This window comes from Periplaneta americana, chromosome 9, assembly GCF_040183065.1.
Source record: "Periplaneta americana isolate PAMFEO1 chromosome 9, P.americana_PAMFEO1_priV1, whole genome shotgun sequence".
Lineage (NCBI taxonomy): Eukaryota > Metazoa > Arthropoda > Insecta > Blattodea > Blattidae > Periplaneta > Periplaneta americana.
This window is the reverse complement of record NC_091125.1, coordinates 128307148-128327921: the sequence shown is the minus strand read 5'-3', so window position 1 is coordinate 128327921 and position 20774 is coordinate 128307148. Positions and strand designations below refer to the sequence as shown.

Genomic DNA, 20774 nt, shown 5'->3' with positions numbered 1-20774 from the left:
TCTCATTCTAATCAAGATTATATTAATTAAGAAAAAGCTGAATCAAATATAGATCTGCGGTTAGTCATGTAAAAAATAACTAGTAGGTATATGTATTTTCTATTCTTCTGTATTGTATTAATGAAAAGATAAACAGAAAATTGTAACTCTATTATTGCTGATATGTCAGCTATGGAGGTTTTCTGAAGTCAAACGGACTAATCCCACTTTTATGTATTCGAGTTATTTGGTTAGAACGCATCTTAAGAAAAATAAAAATTATCTCAAATCGATTAAGTTGCTACTACAAACAGAGTGGTCAGAACTTCGGCGGCGGCCCACACCTGTGTGGTCATTCGTTGTTGGTGGTAGCGCTATGCACCTAGGTTCTCCACTGAGCTCATGGTACCTCGTGGGACCGGGGTTGAGAGACCGCGGTGAGGACTATGTGAAATGGTAAAGGGATCATGTAGGTTGTAGGGGAGTTCGTTGGCGGCGCGCGGGGACCCTTAGGGCATGCACACCATTCCATACCGGGTAGCACAATGGGCCTACCCGAGCGTCCTGCGTGTGAGGACAGACCCAGTCCGTGCCCTCTGGTAAAGTGGGAATAGTAGATAGATAGACCACAGCTTCCCATGACAGCAACCAATAATCGCCAAGGAAGAAAGAAGTACCGTCAAAAGCAAAGCTCCATTGTCTGGCAAAGTTAAGTTGATCGCCAGAAGTCCGAAATATATAGTTAGAGCCCGGATGTTAGGCAAAATGACTTTTTTAAAACTGAGTGTATATATGAAAGACCTATTAGAGATAAACACGTTTCCACACATTTGCGAACGATAGGCCCAAATTTTCATTTTGCCTTTTTTGCCTATTTTAACTCCCGATGCCTATTTTAAGGTTAAATGCTTTTTTTAGCCTTTTTACATCGTTATTGTACATTTTCTATATGTTTAATGCATTTAAAATAAACCGCACATAAATTATATCAAAAAACAAAAAAGAACGGTCGTACAAATTAAAAATATATATTCACCTCACACAAATATTTGCTGAGAATCTTATTCTCCAGCAATGCATACGTTTCCAAGAAGTCGTAAACTTTTCTTTCCTACCGTTTCCATCTTTTATGCCACTTAACAAAGATATTTGAACAGTACAACCCTCAGTGCTCAGGTCACTTCGGGGTTTACCAGCGAAAGAAAGGGGATGAGGGAAGTATTAAAAGCAAGTCTCCAGGTCCCGTTACTGTTGTCACTTGGACGCACAAGTCACGCGTACTTTGAATTCTCTAATCCCTTCTCACACCCCTCTTTTTGAGACAATACCACATTCGGTTTTTCCCTGAAAGAAAGTAGAGGCAGTCCTTCTGAAATAAGTTGCCTTAAGTTTGCTCCAATCAGTTCAGTAGAAGTAGAAAGATCTTTTTCCACCATGAAAAACGTTCCCTCTGACAGGCGGCTCACTATGAGAGTTGACAACTTAAAAAAAACATCTTGTGACATGTAACCAAGGAAAGTGAGTACTGTATAGGATAGTTTATTAAGCATTTGTCTATTTTTGTCTGTTTCCATGATTAATAAATGCCTATTTCACTGCCTATTTTTACTATTCTTAATGTTTATATGCCTGCCTATTTTAACTAAAATAAATGCCTAAACATCCGGGCTATATATATATATATATATATATATATATATATATATATATATATACGTGGATAATAGGTCAGCGGCCCATTTCTTTTTGGGCTCATTCTGACATTCATCTTAACGTCTTAGGGGAATCAAGTGAAGATTACAGGCAGGATAATTAATCCCAATTTAGAAGACTAGACAATTGATTAATTTTAGTGACTAATACAATTGGCCCACCCATTGCTGAGAAAGAGCATTAATATTATTATGTAAGGTTGGATATGATGGTAGAGACTGGATTAATCTTGCTTAGGATAGAGACCGATGGCGAGCTTGTGTGAGAACAAGTGTATGAATAGAACAGGTTCGTTTGTTACAGCTGTGATGTCCATGACTGTTACCCTCATGCTAACGATTAATTATGCCATCGTTGGGCCTAATCCACGAGGTGTTTATGAAGACGATATTGATTATTATTATTATTATTATTATTATTATTATTATTATTATTATTATTATTATTATTATTACTACTTACAAATGGCTTTTAAGGAACCTGCAGATTCATTGCCGCCCTCACATAAGACCGCCATCGGTCCCTATCCTGTGCAAGATTAATCCAGTCTCTATCATCATTACCCACCTCCCTCAAATCTATTTTAATATTATCCTCCAATCTACGTCTCGGCCTCCTCAAAGATCTGTTTCCCTCCGGACTCCCAACTAACACTCTATATGCATTTTATGAAACAAAGATATGAATTCTTTAAAATTGTTTGAACCAAAATGCAACACTTCTACAGTATTTGATCATAGTAGTAATTTAGGCCCAAGAATATATAACAAATTTATTTTTAAATATCCTAATCTTCTCAATTCTAATAGTTCTAGTATTAAATTTAAAAAGTTATGTAGCCTATGGATTTTATAAACATTGAAAAATTGTAAATTTATATATTCTAATTGCATAGTAGTCATAAGACAAATTGTATTATGTACGTCTTAATTTCAATTCAAGAATCCGCCCCTGAGCACGAGTTCTATTTTTTCAGGGGCGAGCTAAAGTTTTTCTGTATATATTATATTTTATGTTACAATTATTAGCAAAATAAATAAATGAATAGATAAATAATAATAATAATAATAATAATAATAATAATATTATTATTATTATTATTATTATTATTATTATTATTTTGTCTAAGAAGAGTGATGGTAATTCGTTAACCTCACATGTGTCTGTTTGGTAAGTCGACATGTGAAGATATGATCAGATACTTGGAGTAAAATATTAAAAAATAATAAGATACATAGATGCAGATCAGCGAGCAACTATGTATTTTGAGTATCTTCAAGCTCTAATGAATTCATAACCGTAAATGTGTACGTCTGTAATGATAAAACTGAATATAAGCGTCAGACCAGTTCTATAAGCTGCATTTAGTTATCATAACGCAATTCAAAACAGGTTCAAGCTTATCGCGTATCGGGAAAAACTCGACATAAAGGACAAGTTTCGAACGCCTACGTTATTTCATTTTGCATCAACACATGTAAGAAAAACGTCGCAAATTTTGAAGTTTAGAAGATACCTCAACAATTACAACATTATGAATTGTCTTCATTTGTTCTGCAGCAAGGTAAGCAAGTGCGCATGCGTTCATACTGTACAGTCACTTGCAATGACACCAAGAGTGCGATGCTACCGGCGCCGTCTTAGAAAAACTACCACCCAGATCAGTGTGTGTAGTGATGTGGGTTAGGGATGAAATAGATCGGCAAGCAAGCGATGACGTGGCGATAAATCAGAAGACTCATGTCCGTTGTTTAGTGCCTCAACTTTCCGAAGCTTCATCTTAAATGTAAGTTATTCATACTGTGGTTTGATAAAATACTAATGTAGGTATTTGAAAATTATGCGCACAGATCTCCATGTTTATTCGTTCTTTTTTGTATTTAAATATTTTGAGTAATATGTATTAATTTATTATTATATTTTTAACATTTAAGTTGTTGAGAAGATTAAGTTTGTTTAACACATTTCTTGGTTAATTGAATACTTGTCCACTGACTCTATGGATATTGAAACTTGAAATCCCAAGTGCGAAATATGACACTAATTTATTTTTGTAGCTTCATCATCTAAAATTGTAGGCTGCCAGCACTTTTGTTTAAATTCAGGGTAAAAAATTACCAAATACGTTAATTTTTAATTAATCTTACTTTAAATTTTGGCCACATTAATTTTTTTAATTCTCATGAAATAGTATGGATTATGTATTTTTCTTTAAATTCGACATTTAAAATTGTAGACTTCAACATCTATGAAGAACGGTGTTGCTATGACTACTTTGATGTGTTACATAATAGAGCTCAGAATTTAAAATATTGTACTTAGCCTACTTTATTAAATATAGAATTTAAAACAGTAAACTACGATTATTTTTGACATTATAATTTACAATCTTAGATTACATTTTCTTTCAGAAATTCAGCATTTTAATTCACTGAGTGTATTTATTGATAGCAATTCGAAATTTAAAATTACCGGTTAATTTATTTCTTAGAAAGCCAATGTTTTTTTAAATTGTACATTTCGCTTACTTACAAGAAAATTAGCATTTAAAAATGCTGATTTTAATTTCGTCATATTGTAAATTATAGATTTTTTCTTGTAGAAATTCACAGACTACTTAAAAATTGAGCATTATATTATCTTATTTTTAAAAATTCAGAATTTGAAATTTTAGGTTATATTGATTTTGATGAATTCAGTATTTAAAATTCTTAATTCTAATTAGCGCTAAAATTCAGTATTTAACGTTACAGACAACACTTACCGGTATTTTCATAAATTTAGAGTTTAAAACTGTAAATTAAATATTTTATTAATCGCAACGTTCAAAATTATGCTTTAGTCTACTTTTATAGGAATATTCTATACTTATTTTTTAAGTTTCGATTATTTATTTTCGGATATTTCAACATATTCATGATCAGTATCACTGATGATGATATCATCCATGATGAAATTAATGTAATAAATAATTATTTTATACGTAGCGTAATATATTGTAATTAGTAAAGTAATCAATTTCATCTTTTCTTCTCATTTTCATATTCACTATATACATATTAATTAATTACTTCTATTCCTTTTGTTTACTTTCATTTGTCTGATTTTTTATTTCCGTGTTCAGTTTTGAATGGGAGTCCCCGGCACTTGTTTTTACTTTCACGGCGGCATAGATTTGTTAACCAAGTCTATACAAAGACAGACGATTTTATTGATTTAATAATTTTTGGTATTTTCGACTGTCTGAGTTTCGCACTTAGTATTTTGATTTTTTAAATTAAGTCCGTTCTTAAACACGTGCATTACTTTGTCACGTGGACAAGAAAACACTGAATACAACTGTTAACAATTTTGACCAGGTTTCGTGGAAGGAAGTTTCTGGAATTGTGGCCAATTAGCCAGAAATTTATTGAAGCAATGGTCAACATCACAGCGATACTGCTTTTCAACTAAAACTCCTGTGCTGAAGTATGTTTCTAGAATAAATTTGTAATGTTCTGTTGTAACACTTATTTTGTCCTTACTTAAGAAATATTTAAAAATTTTACATTAAGTTTGGTTGTACTAATACTACAGTCTAATATATACACTCACGAAGCTTGAGTTGTGAGGGTACTAGGAACAGTAGACTGTGCCAGTACTATTTCGCATTGTCTGTGATGAGGCGATAGTAGCGATCCTAGTGGTTAGCAACTATGTATGGATGCATATTCCCTACATATTGAGCTTCGTGACTGTACATACTAGACTGTGCTAATACCATGGATGTCATTTATTTTTTGTTTTTAATACAACGCTGCATTCATTTGTTGACCAAAAAAAAAAAAAAATACCAAACAATACCAAATGTCAACAGACATGGCCTACATCGTTTATCTGTGCCTTGAGGATTAAACCACAGTCTACTATATACAGTCACGAAGCTTGAGTTTTGAGGGTGCTAAAAACAATAGACTGTGACGGTACTATTTTGCATTGCCTATAATGAGGCGATATTAGCGATCCTAGTGGTGAGCAACTACCTAATGTTTGCATATTTACTAAGTACTGAGCTTCGCGACTGTATATATACTAGACTGTGATTAAACTCTCTCAATGATGATGACCTCATGGATATAGTTATAAAAACAAGCACTGAAAGCTCCCATTTATAATTGAACACTAAGTACATTGACATCAAAAACTTTTTCCTTACATTTTTATTGTACTTTTTTTTTTGCTACACCATGCAGGCTTTGCTTAATGGTAAGTTTTAGTTGCCATGGTAATATTTTACACTGCATAGGTACAATCAGGACATAGATAAAAGTGCAAGGAAAATTTTTTTGATGTCACTTTATATAACTCATTAATTTGCTCTAATTGCAACAGAAATTAATGTAGGAAGAAATAGGAAGAAAAAAAACAAGTCTCATGAAAGCAACACGTAATTTTCAATTATAGGTTTTACGCGTTTCGCAACAATTCAGTTCTTGTATAATGTTGTAGATATTATCGTTTACGAAGTAGCTTATGAAGCACTCGATGCACAGTTGATCTCGGCACATAGAACTGCCGGGATGTATGGCGAATTGATTTTTGAGGACTTCTCTGAAATCCTGCTTTAATTTGTTCAACCTTCTCTTCTGAGACACGTCGACGAGAACCTCCGGATTGTTTGTCCACACCTCCAGTCGCCAGAAACTTCTCACACCATGTCTTAATGGTTTCCCCATCAGGTGCATTTCCTCCATATTCTCTCCGGTTTTTTTTTTTTGCACTGTAATTATTGATTTCGTCTCTGAATACCAGAAAAGTTTCTGCGCGTTGCTGCGGAGTCGCCATTTTGCTTCATGTAATTGTTGCCCAACATGCGACAGATGAATTACTTCAAACAAATGAAATAACAATTCTTTGAGTTTCTGGGAGTCGCCATTTTGTTTTATGTAACTGTTGCCCGACATGTGACAGATGAATTAACTTCAAACAAATAAAATAACAATTCATTGAGTTTATCTTTCTTTTAATACCAGCCTCATTTCACAATTCCGCATACTTTGTTAACAATGATTAATTAAAATGTGGGAGATTTGAAAAGGACACGGTGTATATAGTATATATTATTACATGACTTGAATTTCAATTACATACATAAATAGATACAAGGGTAGCTGCCCTTCAGTAAGGGTTGCCAAAAGACACAGCATACTAAACAAATAAAAATAAAAATAAACATTTGTGTTATCAGTATTTATGATTATTATTTTCAAATGGAAGCTACCCTTGGGAAAGTACTCTCGTCAATTCGGTAGTTTCCTTTTCAAACAATAAATTTAACTTCTTGTTGCGAGTGTGTACAAACAAGGGGTTGAATTTGTCTTCTTTTAGATCTACTATTACTTTCACGAAATAGCTTCCTGGGTCTTCCTAGAGAAGAGGTGGATGGGGTAAATACAGCACCTGTTTTTTCTAGAGAGTATTGCATCACATACTGAAATAGGAAATGTTATTTTTTTCAACCAATCAGAAGAGGCCTACTTAATATAACATTTTTCTTTACTTATATGAATTTACTTCCACTGATTGCTAAAATTATGTACAGTTGTCAAAAAAAAAAAAGTGGCCGCACTCGTGAACAGCGAATATTTTCTAAGTCCACTTCGGGTCACGGCGTTGTTACACGATGCATGTGCTTGTAGAAGAAGTTTCGGAACTATGAAAGTATTTCATGTCTGAGTCTCGTAGACTAGCGGTAGAGTACTTGCTTAATGAGTGGAAGGTTATGGGTTCGGGCCTTCTTTACGTTTTCATTTTATGTTTTAATCGTTCTTTTTATGGATATAATATTCAAATTATCATTTATATTCTGTTATCGTTCTTTATATATATCAAGTTATGTATATTTTGTTATCGTTCTTTTAGCGATATAAATAAAATTCAATTTATAATTTTTTGTATTCTGTTATCGTTCTTTAGAGATATAAATATTATTCAAGTCATCGTTTGTATTCTGTTATCGTTCTTTAACCACATGAATAATATTCAGTTTTTTTTATATTTTGTTATCGTTCTTTAGCGAAATAAATAATATTCATGTTATCATTTATATTCTATTTTCGTTCTCTAGCGTTATAAATAATATTCAAGTTATTTATATTCTCTTATTGTTCTTTCGCGACATAAATAAGCGACAGGTTGTGACGACATTAGTATCGCAATGATAATCAAACTTATTGACGTAATCTTACCAACACTGACACACATTTTCAACGCTTCGCTGACGACATCCATTTTTCCTGAAGCTTGGAAAAATGCCTTTGTGCGCCCTATACCCAAAGTTAAAACGCCGACTACCCCCAACGACCATCGACCTATTAGTATTCTATCTACCTTATCGAAGGCGTTAGAGAGGATAGTACACAGACAACTCATTGACTACCTAAACAGATATGAACTCTTGGACACACATCAGTCAGGTTTCAGGACTCGACACAGTACAGCGACTGCACTGTTGGAAGTAACGGAAGACATCCGAAAAGCTATGGACGAACGTAAAATTACAATACTGACACTACTAGACTTCAGTAAGGCGTTTGACACTGTAAATATCGACTTACTGACGAGAAAATTACGATTACTCCAACTATCAGAAAGGACAGTTTCTTGGTTCTCCTCTTATCTCAGCGAACGTCAGCAGTGTATTTGCGTTGGAAGTCGAACTTCCTCATGGCGTATCGTTGATTCTGGAATCCCACAGGGATCTGTTCTGTCACCACTACTATTCACTATTTACGTAAATGACATCCCCTCGACTCTACAGTACTGTAAGCATCACCTCTACGCAGACGATTTACAAATCTATATCCATACAACCCCTGACTCACTCAATGACGCAATATAAAATCTTAACGAGGACTTTGAATCTATATCTGCATGGGCCAGAAAGTTTGGTTTGACTCTCAATGCAAGAAAATCACAAGCAATCATAGTGGGACATCAACATCTATTATGCAATGTTACTTCTGCTCTTCCAGTCAAGTTAAACGACACAATAATCCCTTTTGCTTCCTGTGTTAAAAGCCTTGGAGTTTACTTTGATAAGCATTTAAACTGGAAGTAACCCATATTACCAAAAAAGTGCTTTCCATACTACATTCCTTAAACAGCATTCGAAAATTCCTTCCGCTATCACTTAAGAAAATACTAGTGGAAACACTAGTAATGCCCCACTTCGATTATTGTGATTTTCTACTGACTGACCTCAATGTCAACCAGTCGCAAAAATTACAACGTGTTCATAATTCTTGTGTTCGCTTCGTCTGCGATGTCCGTCGCGCTGACCACATTACCCCATCTTTCCAAACACTAAACTGGCTACGGCTTAACGAACGTAGAAATTTTCATTCTCTTGTTCTCCTTTTCCAAGTTCCTCACACTTCTACACCTACCTACCTTGCCTCCCGTTTCAGTTACCTGTCATCATATCATAATCTCTTTACACGCACGCAAAATAGCCGCATACTAGCCATACCAACACTTAAGACATCGTATTCATCATCATACACAATCTCGCTCTCGCGCTTGTAGAATACCCTACCCAGTAACATCAGAGACTGTCGGAATTTAGTAGCGTTCGAAAGAAAGCTTATTGAGCATTTTCTTACTGCGTAGAGTAGGTTTAATTTTTACTTAATCAATAAAAGAAATGCTTCTCTCTTCTTAACTTTTACAATAAACTTTCTAGCTTTTATTAATCAGTTAATCTTTTAGTACTTTGATTTTTATTGTATTTGTAAATTTAATATTAATTGTAATTATAATTGTAATTGTATTCTTAATATTGTAGTTGTAATCCCATGGTAGAGGGGAAGAGAAGGCCTGATGGCCTTATCTCTACCAGGGTAAATAAATAAATAAATAAATAAATAAATAAATAAATAAATAAATAAATAAATAAATAAATAAATAATCTGTATTTTAAGTAAGTAATTATTATAATACAAATAACCATTTTTCTTTGTGAAATAGGTTATTTTATTTAAATAATTAAATATATTATATAATATCTTATATTAATTAAAGAAACCGATATTTATCATTTATATTCTGTTATCGTTCTATAGTGATACTGTATAAATGATATTCAAGTTATAATTTGTATTGAGTTATCGTTCTTTAGCGATATAAGTAACATACATTTAATATTAGGTTTGGAACAACAGCTGCATAATACTGGTGTTAGTTTTTCTTTTTATATTATTACACTGTACTATCTTGAACCACAATAAAATGAAAAGGAGTGACGAGGAATTGAACCTGAGATGTTGACATCTAAATTCCGACGTTCTTCCGCTGAGCTACGAGGGCACAAGTGTGGAAACATTTGCGGAAAAATTGGCCTAATCCCCCTCCAAGATTTTCTGATGATTTGTAGAAGCTAGTCCAGGATGCGGGGGGCAAAAGATAATTGGGATTTCCCGGTATCTGATCAGGTCAAACATCCTGATAGAACTAATATTGCGGTGAATTTCGATGAAGTCCGGAAGGCCCAATTAGTCAAATCCACTCTCCTCATTTCCACGCTTGCGTCCCCTGGGATCTAATAAGATTCGAAAGAGACAGTGGTGTGCGGAAAGCAACGGAAGTTACCGCATTTATCCTTCCCAAGAAAAACTGCAAACATGAACAAAGGAAGCTTTTAATAGAAAAAGGAACATCTTCTGCGGACCTCTGGAAAAAGAACTAAGGAAGAGACTAGTGAAGTGCTTTGTGTGGAGTGTGGCATTGTATGGGGAAGAAACATGGACATTACGACGAAATGAAGAGAAACGAATAGAAGCATTTGAAATGTGGATGTGGAGAAGAACGGAGCGTGTGAAGTGGACAGACAGAAAAAGAAATGAAGTTGTGTTGGAAAAAGTGGGTGAAGAAAGAACGATGCTGAAACTGATTAGAAAGAGAAATAGGAATTGGTTGGGTCTCTGGTTGAGAAGAATAATAGACGACATTAGGATATGTGGATCGTATGCAGAGAGTAAGAGGAAGGCAGAAAATAGAAAAGATTGGAGAATGCTGGGTTTGCAATGAAAGACCTGCCCATGGGCAGAACATGTATGTATGTATGTCCAGAATGCTGGAATGTCGTGTCTAGGAACAATCGCTATTTGCAAAAACTAGTCGATTCCATGCCCAATCGACTGCAAGGTATGATCGAGATATGGGGAAGATAGACTAAATACTGAATCGTGGCTTTTTGTTTTGTTTTTTGAACGCTTAATTGTTTGAATGTTAGGCAGACGCCACTAAGTTTGTTTCATTTATGCCACGAAAGATATTTTTGTTGAGAATAAAATCTTTTTTCTTTCCATTTGCAGCCACAATGTGATAATGATAGAGTCATGGCATAATACATTCATGAACCTGACGTTAATTACTAAAATAATCGTAAACGAGAAAGGAGGAATTATGTATATTTTGTCTATCTCTCTTAAAAACAAAACAAAAAGAACATAAAAGGTACAAGGTTGTATTCGAACGCAGGACCCCACGAATAAGAGGCAGGAACGCTACCATTAAGCTATGAAGTAACATACAGAGTAATTTCATTATAAATGTAGATATCAGGCAACGTGGTTCAACAACATGTAACATCGCCTGTCTCCGAATTGTAATGAAGATACACGAAGGGAACTTTGCTTCAAGAGAGCGGCCACTTTTTCTTTTGACAACTATACAAAATTTTTCACATCCCTTTCTAAGTATTTTTCTACACCTTCAGAACATTCATGTATTCCTATTTTTATTTTCATGCAATTAGCAAGCGTTTCTTTTTCCAGAATCTACGAGTCCAGTTCTTTAAATAACCTTAGATGTAACCGGTTGCGCACCGACCTCTAAAATGTAAAATAACTAAGTAAGTTACAAGAACGTGCAAATAATTTGATAGTTGCCGTAAACTGGAAATGTTGCACTACATTTTAGCTCTATTTAGATCGTGAAACGACGTGACGTAGTATGTTAAAAGTCTCGTCAAAAACATTAAACGTGAAATAATTAAGTTTCTTATAGAACTAATGTTATTAAAATTATTGAGTATCTATTGTAAATTATTGCTGAAACTGGTTAAAATATAAATTTCCAAACTTTCAGCTACATGCTCTATACCAAAACACCACAATAAGTACTCAGATAACATAAATACAGTTACAGACTTCCACCATCTAAACGACTCTGCGAGATGGTGTAAACACTGTAAACTATGCACGCCGAGACACCTCTGATTGGGGACTGTGCAGTGCTGTTAATATTGCACTGAGATGCACTTTTAATGCACTGAATTTAGGAATAGCTACTTGTGAATAATATACACGGAATAAATCATGATTTTTTGATGATGAAGAAAAATACTTTTATCCAGCCAGTTTCGTAATTTGACCCACTGTGCTTTGTATTGCCTCAACAATTGGCTTGACCAACACAAGTTATAAATTCAGAGTGAATCCACAAGAATTTGAACCCTGGTTCCCTGGTTTACTAATATAAATAATTTCGTAGAAAATAATAAATATTAGCCAAACTTTCCGTCGATATACGGTACACGTACCAAATAACGCCACCTTAACACTTCAGTCACTTTTGCTCTGGTAATAAGTTATGTACAAATACGAAAATTATGAAATAGAAACTGTAATCTTATCTTTACAAAATAGCACAATAAAATGGATATATTATATACCGAACAAGAATTAGAACTCAAATAGGAAAACTTTGTAAACTGGCGTTATTAGGAACAGTTTGTCCAATTAACGCCACCTATTTTTTAGTAACCTATACACATAATTGTTACGGAATTATTTTTCCTAAGCAACACAAATTGAACTAAGCGACTAAAATTGAGTTTCTGTTAATAAAAGATACAAAATCACTCAATACTAATGAAAGATTCTTGATCTGAAACTGAAACACCAGATGGATTAGGAAAATATGTTTTCCAGTGACTCCTTACTTAAAAAAAGAGACAATGCGACAAAGTAGAAAGTTATTAAACACAAAAGCATTTACCTTTGTTTAATATGAATGTTTTCCAAGAAGTAAAACAAAAAAAAATTAAGTTATGTAAAATAAAAAATAAATTAAGAGTTCGATAAGCAATTGAACCAACATCATCACTGCACATTCTGAACATTTGTAAGTTGAAAGCTTAGTGACTTTCCTGATGTTTTCACACTGATGCTGTACTGTCAGCCTTAGTACTAACATAACCTAAAATGTTGTCTGTAGACCTTTAACGCGCTACTGAGTACTTGATGACATGACATGCTTGTTTCTCTAACATTTTCAAATTTTACAGATAGCAAATACTTTCTATACATAGAAGAATGTTTAAGGATCATGAAAATATATAGTTTAATATAGTTATTATTTGCTCAACACACAAAATAAAATATTGCCTCTTACCTTGATATAAGAACAGCCATTCACTATCAACACACAACAGGAAAATGATGGAATATAATGTCACTCGTAAATGTCAGCGGGCAGCTAGTAACTCATTTCATCACTAGATTGCAAGCGAATGCAGGCTACAGTAGTGCACTACCGAAAACTTGTGTCGTTAACAAATTTTAATAGGGTGGCGTTAAAGGTATAATGCCGTTATTTGGCTCAGGGACCTTATGTGATCCGTCTTATTTGTCATTTTATTTTACGTACCTAATACTGTGCAAAAAGTCACGAAGAAAATAGAACGACGACTCATGAATTGAAGGACCTTGTATTTTTTTACATATTTAAAATAAAAAATTGCTTATCTTTTTTTTTTACTAAAACTGACTCTTACTGAATATGAACAATAAGTATTTTTTTTATAGACTAGAGAATCGGTCAACACGGACGGACGGACGGAAAGACAGGCAGACAGGCAGACGACAGACAGACTGCATGTCCAAAAAACTCTTCGAATATCAGGTATACGAAAATGTTTATACCCGCGAAAATCACAAAGTCGATTCTTTAGATTAGAGCATCACAATACTTCCTCTGGTAATAAAGTAACATTGATAATACTATTTTAAATCACGATTTAGCGTGAGGTATAAATATTGTAGATGTAGCAGCAAAATTGGGAATTCCAGTAGCCTTACAAGTTCTGTATGGGAAAAACAATGGAGTAAAGCAATTTATTTTCATGAGATATTGGCTGAGACATGAATGTTGAAAGCTTAACTTATAAAACAATTCACACATGTTGAGAATCAGGAAGTACAGGACAGGGTGCGTTTGGAACAAGCATGTTTCAGATGGTGAAGTTGATAGCGACCTTCAAGGCCATCCTGACTCGCGTGGTGTTCGGGGCTCACGGCTTCATCGCTATCTGGCAGGTGACCACCTTCAAGAAGAACCTGTTCTACTGGTACCTGTCTGCACCTATCATAGTCCTCGTTTTCGAGGGCATTTTCACCCTCACCATCAAGGACAGCCAGGAGTGGAAATGGTAAGAATGACTTTCTGTACCTATGAGTCCAATATTAACGACCAGGTTCATCTATGTTCGTCAGATTTTTCTTGACGAACATCAAATTAACTACTATTAATTCTGTAAAATCTCCTTTGAGAAAGGAACCGTTTCAACAATATTGAACTACAGATAAAATTCATGACCCGCCAAGTTTGTTTGATTTTGGTAAATAAAATTGTCAATAAATTTAATTTACAGGATGGCCATTTCGACACAAAATACTAAAGTGTTTTTTTTATTTAGAGGAGAAAAACCAATAGAAGTTAAGATAATATTAAATTATACAGGCCTAGATTTAGAACATATAAACGTTTTTAACTGCCTTGGATGTACGAAATATCTCGTATGAAAAAATAAATTGTGTAGGAAGCCATTTTTAGGATTCAAATAATTCATGGATATAATAAAAGGAATACTATTAAAAAAAAGCGAGAACGCATACAAACTTCAAGTTATAGAATAGAGTAGGACGATTCCTAACGAATTGGGAAAACAGCCTCTAAATTAAATAATATAAAATATTTTCACAAAACTACGCTGTGAATTGAAAGGTTGCTCCACTGCCTCCAATATAATAATAATAATAATAATAATAATAATAATAATAATAATAATAATTACTTACTTACGGCTTTTAAGGAACCCGGAGGTTCATTGCTGCCCTCACATAAGCCCGCCATCGGTCCCTATCCTGAGCAAGATTAATCCAGTCTCTATCATCATATCCCACCTCCCTTAAATCCATTTTAATATTATCCTCCCATCTACGTCTCGGCCTCCCCAAAGTCTTATTCCCTCCGGCTTCCCAACTAACATTCTATATGCTACATGCCCTGCCCATCTCAAAAGTCTGGATTTAATGTAACTAATTATGTCAGCTGAAGAATACAATGCGTGCAGTTCTGTGTTGTGTAACTTTCTCCATTCTCCTGTAACTTCATCCCTTTTAGCCCCAAATATTTTCCTAAGATCCTTATTCTCAAACACCCTCAATCTCTGTTCCTCTCTCAAAGTGAGAGTCCAAGTTTCACAACCATACAGAAGAACCGGTAATATAACTGTTTTATAAATTCTAACTTTCAGATTTTTTGACAGCAGACTAGATGACAAAAGCTTCTCAACCGAATAATAACAGGCATTTCCCATATTTATTCTGCGTTTAATTTCATCCTTAGTGTCATTTATATTTGTTACTGTTGCTCCAAGATATTTGAATTTTTCCACCTCTTCGAAGGATAAATCTCCAATTTTTATAGTTCTATTTCGTACAATATTCTGGTCACGAGACAAATAATAATAATAATAATAATAATAATAATAATAATAATAATAATAATAATAATAATAATAATAATAATAATAATAATAATAATAATTTATTTTACCTGGCAGAGTTAAGACCATACGGCCTTCTCAATATACAGTACGAACATATTTCTTTAGAGCATTCTAATTTATTTACTTATTTTATTTTTTACGAGTCTTCCAAAAGATCGGATTTACCCTCCAAGTTTGGACGAATTCGATCGCATGTCGGGTGATGCTGATCCTTGAAATTAAACATGTGAAAGACACACAAAAAGCAAGTTATAGTATCTCAACATTTATCTATAATTAGTAATACAAATAACGTGTTTCTGAATAATTATCGATCATTGGCCTCGAAAAAGAGTAATGCATTCATTGCTCAGCCGTGCCTCAGTCACTTTAAACTAATAAAATAATGAACTGAGAAGAGCACACAGAAAATATTCATTACAAACGAATGATTGATTTCACTGATAGACATATTGCACGTCGAATACCTACACACTACCCTAGATCATATATGTAACAGATAGCTCATCCCTATGTTAAAATCGGCAGCACTTTGAAGAGAACAACCGCCAGGATCGCCACCCGTCCGCCGTAAACGAACACGAGATGGCAGTAAAGTCGCTAATGCAATTCAAATGGGAATTATGACGTAACAGCTAGATGGCAGCATAGTAAACCTGACAAAAGTTGTTACCGTCAAAGCCTATAAGGCCGAGCTATCTGGGTATATATGATCTAGGACACTACGCAAACAGAAATCAAACTGGCATTTTAGACTCTTGCTTAATAATTATTTTCATCTAATGTTTATGTAGTTGAATGGATACTATTTAGAGTTAACAGTCTTGGTGCTTCGAAAGACTTTCTTATCGGCACGTAGCTGTGTAAACATCACTCAGAAGACCATAAAAACCATGAATTAAATGGACGCGATTAAGACGCATAAAATGCGAACTACTAGGCGTAGAAATGAGATTCTTATTTCTATACATTCAGAAAAATAATGTCATTCAATCTAATCACATACAGACACCCAGTCACGAAGAACTTTTACAAGTGGCGATATGCAGTTCACTATCGTTAATTCGAAGCATTCGCTGTAAATTTGGATGGTTTAACTTAAATACGAGTAGCTTTGTATTAATTCGCATGGAGCTGTGAGTTGTACCGTTGTATGACAGGCATGAAAGAGATTTTTAAAGAGAATTTTACATGCGATGTCCAATATCATTAAAATTTCCTTCGGTGAGCACAGCACGTCGTCTTCTACTTCTTTTATAACCAATTTAAAAAAAAGTTATTCGTAAAGCAAGTAAATAGCGAACAGTAGTTCAATGGGGCACTTGGAAACATTTAGTGAGTGAAAAACGCTATCTAGTCATTTTCAATAACACTAATACAAATATTATTGGTCTCTAATAGTTTCTGCCTCGAGAAAATTGTTCACAAGGCCAGGGATAGTTTTACGATTTGGAAAGTTATCACCTGGGATTGTTTCCTGTAATCGTAGTCCAAAATATCATTGAATATAATTATTGTATAAAGACAATCGCTGTTTATTATTTTATACGTATGCCGTTTTATTATGAAATTTAATAACAGTCATACTCGTACAAATACGTCGACTTATTTCAACAAAAAAAAAAAACTTAACACGGCTCATGTGAGCTGATCTTCAGAGCAAGCGATAGCAAGCTCCGTGCGCATCCAGAGTCTATGAATGACTCGGCCGACAGCACAGGTTGCCGCGTTCCGGTTTCTCTACTATCTGTTCACTCAATATGAGTAGACAGAACGGAGATCAGCGTAACAGTGGTCTAAGCCACTTTTTAATGTAGAAAAAGCAAGTTAAAGTTACACACATATATATATGCATGTATTTATTAACACTACAATTGGGTATACACCCGGTGGCAGTGATATATAATATATAATAATCTTACAAAATTAATGAAATTTACAACAATATTAATAATATATAAGTGATATTTTTAGGGGACAAATTATATGCTTCCTAACAAGCTATATAATGGTGGATTGGTCTATTCCACTTCGTAGGAAGATAGTTCACGTCAAAATCAATAGAAGGCTCAATATTTAATTTTTCACATTGAGGAGGGTTAGACCACTGTTGCGCTGACCCCCTCAATTGTCAGTTATTTATAATTTTATTCAGCCTATATTACAAAGGTTTAGACTGAACGCATGACCATAAAGTCGGAGAAGTTGCCGCACAAGCACGGCGATTGATCAAGCCGAACATTATGCAAATATTACCTTCACTGTATGACAAAACAACTATCCGAATTATCCGATTGAAACCTGAACTTTTCAAATCATCAGGTCGAGCGCACGCTTGAAAAGTGGCAGAAAATTCTGTGAGCGAAAGGTAAAATACCTTGTGACACAAAAGTCACTTATCAAATGGGGAGAGCAATGTTATTTTGAAATGACAAATATTGCATGCTTATGTGGTATAACAAATTCTGTAGATATCTGCCAAAAGCTGATATGCCCACAGAGCGTGTTACAACGCTTTGTAACAAAAGATGATCGTTTTTTTAGTAGGTTATTTTACGACGCTTTATCAACAGCTTAGGTTATTTAGCGTCTGAATGAGATGAAGATGATAATGCCGGTGAAATGAATCCGGGGTCCAACACCGAAAGTTACCCAGCATTTGCTCATATTGGGTTGAGGGAAAACCCTGGAAAAAACCTCAACCAGGTAACTTGCCCCAACCGGGAATCGAACCCGGGCCACCTGGTTTCGCGGCTAGACTCGCTAACCGTTACTCCACAGGTGTGGACAAGATGATAGTAAAGTTCTGGCAAAGAAAACTTTACAAGTTTTTTCTATATCATATTTTGTCAAACATTATCTTTAGGCATATCAAATTTTGGCAACTAATCGAGAACCATTCAAGATATATTATCAAGAAGGAGGAAATATCGTCAAAATGATATCAGCCTTTGGAAAATTACCACAAAATTATATGTTTTTGTATGTATTTATTCACACTGCAGTGGGTATATACCAGGTGGCAGTGGTAACTAATTACACTCAATAATGACAATAATAAACTTATGACAATAATAAACTTAATCACTTCGTAATCACATTTTACCATGAAATACCGAATAGCACAACATTATTACAATATGAAATTACATCACCCTCAGTTAAACATGACTAGATTTCCTTGTAAATATTATTTTTTCTCAATGCAACTGCTCAATACACTACCGCAGATCTTCAAATTGTGTTCCACTTGAAGAGCACAGGGAAAAAACGTGATAAGTAGGTCCAAAATTATCGATTTTCTGTTTTAGATGTGATGTAATAGCTCAGGTAGTGTAGATTGGTGTAGTTTAACTGTACAGAATAATAACCTTATTAGTCCAAAGAAATGTGAAGAATGATAATCCAAAAACAATAGAATACAATGGGTCTTGAAACTTTTAACTTTATCTTCTATAAAAACAGTAAAACATGACTAATCAGGATTTTCCCCTATACTCTTCATTTATTTGAAGACAGTGTCTCACTCGATCCTGATATTCCTTTGTCACTCTTCAAAGTGTTGCTTGTGGAATGTGTTGGACAACATGAGTTATCCTTTATTTCAATGTATTAGCAGACACGAGCTCTGTCTCGAAAACATGCTGTTTCGCATATCCTCCAAAAATATAGAATTGTGAGGTCCGGTGACCGTGGGGGCCTATTCTGAAGTCCTTTTCGTCCAATCCAGTACACGCTGAACATGTTACTTAATTTCTCACGAACTGTAATAGGATAATGTGCTGTGAATCTATCTAACTGAAACCACATTTCGGTACGTTTATTCAGTGGCAAATCACATAAGAATATAAAAATATCGCCAAATGGTACAGATATCTATAAAAATATTGTCCCAGAATCATATCACATAGTAATCCACACCATACAATTACTTTTTTAGCACTAGGTGTACTGGATTCACAATCCACCTTGGGTTTTCTTCGGCCCAATATCGTGCATATGAGCATATCCATCCAGAAAGATTAGTCATTTGTCATTGAATGAGACATGCTCAAGGAAATATTGATCAATATGCAAACACTGCATGATCCAGTTGCAATAAGCTCGCTTCTTCCGTGGATCATCTTCTTGCATTTTCTGTATATGCTGCAATTTGTGAGGGTAGAAACGTATTTAATAAGCTGTGTTTGCAAATCTAAGAGATGTGTTTCAAAGAAAACAATTATATATATATATATATATATATATATATATATATATATATATATACATTTGCCATTTAAAATAGTAATATGCGTTACAAGAGCGGTATGTTGAAGTTTTCATGTTCGAGGAAAAGTCAGAAAAAGCGAAACGTAGTTGAGCTTTTTAATTTCCGAGAATTGAAAGAAAACATACCGCTCGTGTATTGTACATTATTTTGTGCGAAGACCTGAAAGAGGAATTTCTAATTAGTTGCAATGAAATCTCCATCTTGGTTTCTGTTCAATGACGGCAAATTTGCAAAACAAAAATTTTCTATCTTCAACATTGTTGCTTTAAAATGTTTTCTGTGTTTACTATACTCCAGCAGGCCGTGATATACGTCTGTCTTTTTTCCCCCCAGTCTATGATGAGTCTGGAATCTTGTTGATTTTTTCACGGTTTCCTTAATGTTACTTGCATCACGAATGCAGTAACTTTAGTGGAGTTGTAGAGTTTACTTAATTTTTACAAATATTTAAAAACAATAATTAACAGTGGAATTTAGGTGAAATTGCAGTGGTAAGTTTCCAATTTATAATTATTACTATATTGAACGTCTCTAAAAATAATATGTTAAAAGCCTAAAGCAGTAAAATCAATATGTCACTTAAGCGGTAAGAAGGGGAAAATTGTTATGTGTATTAGGTTGGGAATACTGAATGTGGAATTTTAGACTTTCCGCGGATTGGTTTTGTGCGGAAACCAAGCAAATACGCACGATCTCGCACAAATAATATTTTCCCCACTTAACAAGTGACTTTGTATCAGACGGTACTAAAAGAATATCTGTCATTAGGAACTTCATGGTAATAGAATATCTTGAAACCTGCACGTACTGGATTCCTATTAACAGAGAGAGTAGACAGTTTCCTGGTTTGACTCGATTTTATTTACACATATGGAGGATCATTATGAACCAGCACTACTACTGCTATTATTATTTCTGCTACTAATTACTCAAATAGAAGTCTGAACCCACACCTATTTCTACCACGTTTATAAA

The 20774-nt window shown here is 34.3% G+C and overlaps 1 protein-coding gene across 1 annotated transcript in view; it reads left to right on the top strand.

Annotated features, from left to right (window-relative positions):
- Window positions 1-3289: 3289 nt before the first annotated feature.
- Window positions 3290-20774, top strand: part of LOC138706487 (transmembrane protein 26) — a 52981-nt gene continuing 35496 nt past the window's right edge. Inside the window, exons 1-2 of the mRNA XM_069835830.1 lie at window positions 3290-3478; window positions 13961-14164. Of these exons, the coding sequence (XP_069691931.1) occupies window positions 13962-14164 (203 nt within the window). The 5' untranslated portion in view covers window positions 3290-3478; window position 13961. The remainder of the gene's footprint in view (window positions 3479-13960; window positions 14165-20774) is intronic.